The following is a 10,000-nucleotide window of genomic DNA, read 5'->3' on the forward strand; positions in this document are numbered from 1 at the left end:
GTGTGTGTGTGTACTGCATATATATAATACGTATATGCGCATACAATACATACACACACACACACACACACACACATATATATATATATATATATATATGTATGTGTGTGTGTGTCTGTATATCCGTATGTCCAATTTCTCCACCAAAACTTTGATTAAATAGAATTTTTTCTCTTGCAAAATAAATCCAAAATCCTAAATTTATATTTGTTCCATGACTGGTTAACACTGAAGTGGAAACCGTCCTTCACATTCTTCGAATTTAGGTGACCAGATTTCTGGCCCAGTGTAGCATACTGTTCAACCACATGGATGTTCATAATTTGTCAAGTTTCCTGAATAATTCTAACGCGAAAATAAATCCCCCCCTTCCCCCCCCCCCCCCCCCCATCAGCATGTATAGGTAAACAGTTTTACCTTGTATTATTTGCAGCTTCAAAAAATTCATTTCGTATTTTCATCTACTAAAGGTTTAAATAACATCATCTTTTTACTGTTTTTTCTACTTTCAAAAAATAAACTAGAGGAGAACTCAAAAGAGCGCAGACCTCCACCGCGGCAGCTTATTTCTCGACCTTGACCTTTGACCTTAACATGTATTAATTGTCGTGTATTTTCATACCCTTGAATATGAACCAAGTTTGAAGTCTCTGTGACAACGATGTCCAAATTGATGTCTGATTACGTGAATTGGACATTTTGCTTGACCGTGACCTTGACCTTCCAAAATTGAATCATCTACAGCTTTTTACATAACAGTTCATCCCTTCAAGTTCCATTACTCTACAATTAAAATTGTATCCAAGAAGCTGTTCACAAACAAACACACACACAAACAGGGGCGAATATATAACCTCGTTCAAATTTCGTTGGAGGAGGTATAATAATGAATACTGGATAAAACACTTAGACAATACGTTTTTAGTCTTAATTTGCGAAAAATGAATGGTTTTATATTTGCCATGTTGTATTGCATAAACATACATACATATCTCCACGCTATAAAGAATGAAATTGCGAGAATATTTTTCTAAATATCTGAATAACTTCGCTTTTCCCCGCTTTATTATTTATTGTATATTTTGATCCAGTGAATATATCAGCATCAACAATATGACATTAAACCACTTTAAGCAGTGCACGCGGTTTGGAAATCACTACCGTCCGGTTATTCTGCCGCGCGGTTATTTCCCGCAGCGGCCGAACGGCTCCATTGATCTACATTGATTTCTAAACCGCACGGTTTCAAACCGCTCGTGTGAAGTGGGTCTAAGAACATATTTAATATTATTATTATTATTACTTGCTAAGCTACAACCCTATTTGGAAAAGCTGGATGCTATGAACCCAGGGGCCCCAATAGGGAAAATAGCCCAGTGGGGAAAGGAAATAAGGAAAAATAAAATATTTTAGGAACAGTAACAATATCAAAATAAATATTGCCTATATAAACTATAAAAACTTGACAAAACAAAAGAAAGAAAAATTAGATAGAATAGTGTGCCCGAGTATACCCCTCAAGCAAGAGAACTCTAACCCAAGACAGTGGAAGATCGTGGTACAGAGGCTATGGCTCTACCTAAGACTAGAGAGCAATGGTTTGATTTTGGAGTGTCCTTACCATAGCTAAAGAGTCTATTAAGTAACAATAACCATAATTAAAGATGTATTCTAAGTGTTAGATTTCTAAGCTAAGGAGTTTGAGCCGGCAATTTCTTTTTTCCCTTTATTATGGCGACTTTTGTCTTTCCCCCAGAAGTACCGGCTCCAGGACGCCGCAGGCGGAGGGTCCTCGCAGCCTCCAACGCCGGACCTCCAGCAGCAGCAGCAACAGCAGCAGCAATTCGCTGCTGCTACGCCTTCTACGAGTAGCTCCAGCTCGGCGCTTCCAAATCCACAGACGGCAGGTGCGGCTGTCAGTGGCTCGACAGCATCGACGCCCTCTGCTGCCGCAGCTGCCGTTGCAGCAGCAGCAGCTGCTGCAGCACCGCCAGCAGCAGCTCCTGCTGCAGCACACGCTTCAGTTTGTTCTTCGCCAGTAGCTTCACAACAGCAACAACAAAGCCAGCAGCCACAGGCTTCTGTTTCGCATTCCGCCAAGTCTGACGAAAAGGTAAACAATGAAAAAAAAAACGGATTCTTGAGGTTTATTAACAGAGCCGAGAGAGGGATGATAGTAAGAGAATACACCTTTACATGTTGCTTTTCATATATAATGAGTATTTTAGCCTTGCAATTTGATAGCTTTTCTTATTTAGAAATTTTGTTCATCACATAATTTCTTTCTGTAGTTTTCATTTATTGCAACATTCTCTTACCTAGAAATTTTGTTCATCACATAATTTCTTTCTGTAGTATAATTTCTTTCTGTAGTTTTCATTTATTGCAACATTCTATAACCTAGAAATTTTGTTCTCACAGAGGTATCTAATTCATCTCATAATTTCTTGCAAAATTGTAGTTTTCATTTGTTGCAACATTCTCTTACCTACAAATTTTGTTCTCACAGAGGTATCTAATTCATCTCATAATTTCTTGCAAAATTGTAGTTTTCCTTTATTGCAACATTTTAGAATAAAATTCAAATTTCAGATAAATACTTTTCTCCGCAATTTTGTTCTCACATAGTCAGTTCATTACAAATTTATAAGCGTAGCAAGGACATAAAATTCATTGTAAAATTTGTGTACCCATGTATTGCAAAATCTCACAAAAAAAAAAAAAAAAACTTATATTCCAGATAAACCTTTTTTTTTCAATATGTCACCTTAACATGCCGATTTTAATTTATTGTAAAATTCCTATATACATTTTTCTCTGCAACATCTTAGAAAAAAAAAGATTATATTCCAGATAAATCCTTTTTCAATATGTCACCTTAACATGCCGATTTTAATTTCTTGTAAAATTGCTATATATATTTTTCTTTGCAACATCTCAGGAAAAAATGCTTTGTTAGATAAATCCTTTTTCAATATATGTCACCTTAAGATGCCGATCTTAATTTCTTGTAAAATTGCTAGGTACATTTTTCTTTGCAACATCTTAGAAAAAAAAATTATATTTCAGATAAATCCTTTTTCAATATATGTCACCTTAAGATGCCGATTTTAATTTCTTGTAAAATTGATATATATACTTTTCTTTGCAACATATTAGGGAAAAATGCTCATATGTTAGATAAATCATTTTCCAATATATATCACCTTAACATGCCGATTTTAATTTCTTGTAAAATTGCTGTATACATTTTTCTTTGCAACATCATAGAAAAAAAGATTATACTTCAGATAAATCCTTTTTCAATATGTCACCTTAAAATGCCGATTTTAATTTCTTTTAAAATTGCTATATACATTTTTCTTTGCAACATCTCAGGGAAAAATGCTTTATCAGATAATTCCCTTTTCATTATTTGTAACATTAACATACCGATTTTAACTTCTTGTAAAATTTCTACATACATTTTTCTTTGCAACATCTCAGGAAAAAATGCTTTATCAGATAAATCCCTTTTCAATATATGTAACATAAACATGTCGATTTTAACTTCTTGTAAAATTGCTATACACATTTTTCTTTGCAACATCTTAGGAAAAAATGCTTTGTCAGATAAATCCTTTTTCAATATATGCCACCTTAACATGCCGATTTTAATTTCTTGTAAAATTGCTATATACATTTTTCTTTGCAACATCTCAGGAAAAAATACTTTGTCAGATAAATCCTTTTCCATATATGTCACCTTAACATGCCGATCTTAATTTCTTGTAAAATTGCTATATACATTTTTCTTTGCAGCATCTCAGGAAAAAATGCTTTATCAGATAAATCCCTTTTCAATATATGTAACATAAACATGTCGATTTTAACTTCTTGTAAAATTGCTATATACATTTTTCTTTGCAACATCTCAGGAAAAAATGCTTTGTCAGATAAATCCTATTTTAATATTTGTAACATAAACATGTCGATTTTAACTTCTTGTAAAATTGCTACATACATTTTTCTTTGCAACATCTCAGGAAAAAATGCTGATATGTTAGATAAACCCCTTTTCGATATTTGTAACATTAACATACCGATTTCAATTTCTTGTAAAATTGCTATATACATTTTTCTTTGTAACATCTCAGGAAAAAATGCTCATATGTTAGATAAACCCCTTTTCGATATTTGTAACATTAACATGCCGATTTTAATTTCTTGTAAAATTGCTATATACATTTTTCTTTGCAACATCTCACGAAAAAATGTTTTGTCAGATAAATCCCTTTTCAATATTTGTAACATTAAGATGCCGATTTTAATTTTTTGTAAAATTGCTATATACATTTTTCTTTGCAACATCTCAGGAAAAAATGCTTTGTCAGATAAATCCTATTTCAATATTTGTAATATAAACATGTCGATTTTAACTTCTTGTAAAATTGCTATACACATTTTTCTTTGCAACATATTAGGAAAAAATGCTCATATGTCAGATAAATCCTTTTCCAATATATGTAACATTAACATGCCGATTGTAATTTCTTGTAAAATTGCTATATACATTTTTCTTTGCAAAATTTCAAAAGAAAAAAGGCTTTTAATTTCTTGTAAAATTGCTGTATACATTTTTCTTCGCAACATCTCAGGAAAAAATGCTCATAAGTTAGATAAATCCTTTTCCAATATATGTAACATTAACATGCCGATTTTCTTCCAGCCCGAACAGCACGCAGACGCCCACTACATTTCAGCGAACTGCGTCGTTCTGACATACTTCTCCGGAGACTTAGCCACGGCAGTGGACGAGCACTTCTCCCGAGCCCTCACTCAGTCATTCAGTAAAAGCAGTAAAGGTAAGTACAACTAGTTTTAAGACCTTGCTTCCTTAACTGGTTTCAGTGACGTCTTTCACACCAGCCTTATTCTAAGCGTTCAGAAATGAGATTGATTGATTGATTTAAGGTTTTCAGGCATCCTGACATCTAAGGTCATTGACGCCGATATCATTCAGTTTATATATACAAAAATATTAAAGATTATTCAATTAAAACCGTAAATTTGGATGTCATTATAAACGTTAGATAGTTTTCAGAAGACCTGCTTCTGAAATAAATCTAAAAATGCCACTTGCATGGTAGGACACATCATGTCCAAGAATCTTGGCGAGGATGAACCTGCCATCCTCACCTCGAGCCTCAAACAAATATCTATTCCTTAAGTTATTATAATTGGGGCATTCGGTCAACAAATGCCTCACTGTTAGAGGTACTAAAGTCTAAACAGTCTTCAGAAATGAGATACTGTGGGGGAACTGGCATTTGCACTGAATCGCAGGGGTGCCCTTTTAGCTGGGAAAAGTTTCCTCCTAGCTGATTGGTTGGACGAAATAATTCTGACCAATCAGTTAGTGAGAAACATTTCCGAGCTAAAGGGACACCCCCTGCGAGTCAGTGCAAATGCACCTCACTGAAAAAAAAATAAAAAAAACGGAGTATTATATTGGCTAAGCAACAAATCTAGCTCCCAAAGCAGCAGGTGATAAGCCCACGTGACGCAACAGGAATATATATATATATATATATATATGTGTGTATATATATACATATGTATACATATATATATATATATATATATATATTTGAGTGTGTGTAAACAATGTGTATGTAAGTATGTATGCATGTATGTATGAACGTAACATGTACACACACAATTCCAAATCACCCATCACCCACCCACATTTGCCTGCAAAACGAAGGAACTGAATAACCCCCCTTACTTAATAAACAGACATCGACAAATATCTGATTAGAAATCACGAGAGCGATATCTGCTCACTTGGCTTATACGGTTAATTGAGGACGATGTTATTGGAGGGTTGTTAAGATGTTCCCTCTAATAAAAGGACCTCGCTTAGATTATGCGCTGATAAACTAATTAATCTCGTTGGGGCAGGCGATTCACCCGTGGCCCTGTTCGTCGTCGTGCTCCCAGCTCTTGATACGAGATCGCGAGATAAAAGTGTGTGGACACATGTAAGAATGCGTGTGCAAACGAGAGAGAGAGAGAGAGAGAGAGAGAGAGAGAGAGAGATGAATGGGTTCATAACGAGGTGGTGTAAACGAGAGAGAGAGAGAGATGAATGGGTTCCTAATGGGGTGGTGCAAACAAGAGAGAGAGAGAGAGAGAGAGAGAGAGAGAGAGAGAGAGAGGAATAGAATACGAAATCAATGGGTTCTTAACGAGGTGGTGCAAACTATAGAGAGAGAGAGAGAGAGAGAGAGAGAGAGAGGGAGAGAAAGAGAGAGAGAGAGGAATAGACTACGAAATAAATGGGTTCTTAACGAGGTGGTGCAAAACTAGAGAGAGAGAGAGAGAGAGAGAGAGAGAGAGAGGAATAGACTACGAAATAAATGGGTTCCTAACGAGGTGGTGCAAACTAGAGAGAGAGAGAGAGAGAGAGAGAGAGAGAGAGGGCTTCCTAGCGAGGTGAATTATGAATGATCTTATATTCAGCTGCAATTAATTAAGGGAAACGCATCAGAGATGAAAATTAAGATTTGCCTATTAGCAGTCGGGGAGATACCGGACGACCTTTTGGGCATTATCTTAAATAGAATTTCTTTAATTGCCCTAATGTTCTCATTAGGAGAGAGACAAGATAAAAGGGACTTCTAAAGATGGGACGATTAGTGATAATGCCCTTCAAGGGATCGAATCGGTAGAGTTCATTAATAAAGGCGACGTTCAGCTGAAGCATGTTCTCAAGACAGGAAACAGGCATGAGATGTAACATCATTATTAACATTATCATTATTATTAATTACTAGCGGAACCCGTGTAAATTACACGAAATGATATTTTCAATACTAATTATCTTGTTCCTAACCTATACATGTTTGAATAAAATGTGATAAGGTTTGACTTGTATATTTATTTTAAAAAATTAGCAAAACATGGATTGGGAAAACTATATAAGATGTGCTTTGGTTAAGTAATCAAAGTCTAATGTGAATTTGTAAGAGTATACCATGAAATTATTTCCGTTTTCTTTAAAGCGTGACAAAGCTACAACCGTAGTTGGAATAGCAGGATAAACAGATATTAGTTGTAACACTTGAGAGATGGATTTGATTATCACCCACATAGAGATTCGAAATCAAGATCCCTAATTGGAGTTATTATTATTATTATTATTATTATTATGACTTGCTAGGCTATAACCTTACTTGAAAAAGCAGGATATACTATAAGCCCAGGGGATCCAACAGGGAAAGTAACCCAGTGAGGAAAGGAAACAAGGAAAACTAGAATATTTTAAGAACAGTTACAACATTAAAATACTTCCTATAAAATATATATAAAAACTTTAAACAAAATAAGAGAAAGAGAAATAAGATAGAATAGTGTGCCCAAGAGTACCCTCAAGCAAGAGAAAGTAATAGAGAAAGAAACCCCGAGTGCCATATGGACGAGATCATGGTGAGGGGTAGATGGAGATGGTTTGGGCCAGTTTGGGCAAGCTATTCGCATTCCCCAAGAGAGATTAGTTCACCGAACTTTTAACTGGGCTCCACAAGGTACTAGAAGAGATGGAAGACCCAGGCCTACATGGATGAGGTCTATGAAGCGTGAAGTAGATGATGAATGGAGTTGTATTGATTAAAAGCTCAAGATAAAGACGACTGGCGAAATCTAAACGAGGCCCTTTGCGTCAATAGGCGTAGGAGGAGATGATGATGATATAACTAATTAGTATGAAGTAAATTGCTTTAATTTTACATATAATATCTTGGTTCCACAAGCACTAGAAGAGTTGGACGACCCAAGTCTACATGGCAGAGGGACTATGATGATGATGAATTGGAGTAAAGTCGATCACTGTACAAAATGTAATAATAATCAGTCGTAAATAATTGAACAAAGTCCTCTGGGATCTCGCAACCTGACCAGCTTCTCCTCTTCATAAATCGCAGGATGATATTTATGTCACAGCGAAGCTTAAATATCGCTTAATGAGAAACATTTGAGGTTAGTAGGAAGAGAGGGAAGGGAGGGGGTGTGGGAAGGGCTAACACAGCCGTAAATGATTTCGTGGGACTTTAAGAGCAAGGGAAGCACAAGGAGTCCACCAGGTAGGGCGTGAGTGACAGGTAACGACCCAAGGGGTGAGATTCGGCAAAGGGACCCCTGCCGATAATCTACTCCCCATCAGATATCCCTCGGGGGTAATCCCAGGTTATGAAGGAGAGGAAGTCCTGTGGGGAGGGGAGTCCTTAGGGAGTCCTGGAGGAGGGGGGAGGGGGGTTAAATGTGGTGATAAAAGGGCTGGGAAAGATACCTATAGTTTTATCATTTGGGGCAAACTTCCATGGAAATGAGTCCCTGCTCGGAATGGGGTTTTGTCGTAAAAATGGCAATATTTTTTTTCTATCTTTCGTTTCTCTCGCCCTTCCCATTACATTATGTAAGATGTCCTCGTAAATCAATCACATGGAAAAATAATATTCATAATTCTCTCTCTCTCTCTCTCTCTCTCTCTCTCTCTCTCTTAGGTCATGGTTAATGGCAATTTCTTTATTTGAATGATTAGCAAAACACTTCGCTGATTCAAATATGTCTCTCTCTCTCTCTCATCCTCTCTCTCTCTCTCTCTATTAGGTCATGGTTAATGGGAAATTTTTAAACTTGAATGAGATTAGTTGAATACTTTGCTGTTCAACTCCATAATAATAATAAGAGTATGAACTGGAAGGCAGGTGTGTACTAAATCTCTCTCTCTCTCTCTCTCTCTCTCTCTCCTCTCTCTCTCCTGATTTACACCTGTAAATAAGATTGGCATTTGATGCTCAAACCGATCACAAGGAAAAATAATATTCATCTCTCTCTCTCTCTCTCTCTCTCTCTCTCTCTCTCTGTCACACGCCCTTGCCCCCAGCCTCCTCGGAAGTGGAGCGTCCCCAGAAACTATGCGAAGCCACAACAATGGGGGAACACATCAGGGCGCTCCTAAATAGGATTTTCCAGAAGGGGAACTTCATTGGGTTACTCGTGATAGGGAACTCATAATCCACTGTTGATTAAGGTATTATTACCTGCTGTTATTGAGAGCACGTGTCGCAATGTATTCTCTCTCTCTCTCTCTCTTCTCTCTCTCTCTCTCTCTCTCTTTTTCATAGAGGGCCTATAAAAAAGAATATTAAAAGTTTGGAGTAATCTCTCTCCTCTCTCTCTCTCTCTCTCTCTCTCTCTCTCTCTTATACAGGGCCTATAGAAGTAATAAATCAAAATGAATTTCAAGAAATCTCTCTCTCTCTCTCTCTCTCTCTCTCTCTATCTCTCGGCTTTTTCATAGATAGGGTCTATAGAAGATAGTATTAAACTAAAAGTAAATTTAAAGTAATCTCTCTCTCTCTCTCTCTCTCTCTCTATAATAGTAAGTTTGGAGTAATCTCTCTCTCTCTCTCTCTCTCCTTTCTCTCTCTCTCTCTCTCTCTCTCTCTCTCTCTATAGAAGTAGTAAATAAAAATTATTTACAAGTAATTTCTCTCTCTCTCTCTCTCTCTCTCTCTCTCTCTCTCTCTCAAGCTTTTTTCTAGACAAGGCCTATGAAAAATATTAAACTAAAAATAAATTTCAAGTAATCTCTCTCTCTCTCTCTCTCTCTCTCTCTCTCTCTCTAGAAGCAGTACAAGCTAGTCCCACCAAACTACAGTAGTTCGAACACTAAGGCAATTTTGATATAGACGAAGGATGGAACGTTTGAACTTATTTGATCTACAAACTAGACGACTAAGGGGACAGTAAATAGAGGTATTCAAAATCTCAAATGAATAACAAATGTAGATTACAACAATCTATTCACACATATCACAAATCAGTCAGAGGTAACAGATACAAACTGGTATTGAAAAGATACAACACCACTCAATGTGGCAATTTCTTTACATACGAAATACCAAGTTGTGGATGATCTTCCTAATCGGGTGGTTGAATCAGTAGAACTTCAAAA

At 36.4% G+C, this 10,000-nt stretch overlaps 1 protein-coding gene across 1 annotated transcript in view; it reads left to right on the forward strand.

Annotated features, from left to right (window-relative positions):
* LOC137648254 (uncharacterized) overlaps positions 1–10,000 on the forward strand; it is a 106,558-nt gene that overhangs the window by 42,315 nt on the left and 54,243 nt on the right. Inside the window, exons 2-4 of the mRNA XM_068381179.1 lie at positions 1,757–2,113; positions 4,709–4,844; positions 5,944–6,023. Coding sequence (XP_068237280.1) covers positions 1,757–2,113; positions 4,709–4,844; positions 5,944–6,023 — 573 coding nt within the window. The remainder of the gene's footprint in view (positions 1–1,756; positions 2,114–4,708; positions 4,845–5,943; positions 6,024–10,000) is intronic.

Source organism: Palaemon carinicauda, chromosome 10, assembly GCF_036898095.1.
Source record: "Palaemon carinicauda isolate YSFRI2023 chromosome 10, ASM3689809v2, whole genome shotgun sequence".
NCBI classification, from domain to species: Eukaryota; Metazoa; Arthropoda; class Malacostraca; order Decapoda; family Palaemonidae; genus Palaemon; species Palaemon carinicauda.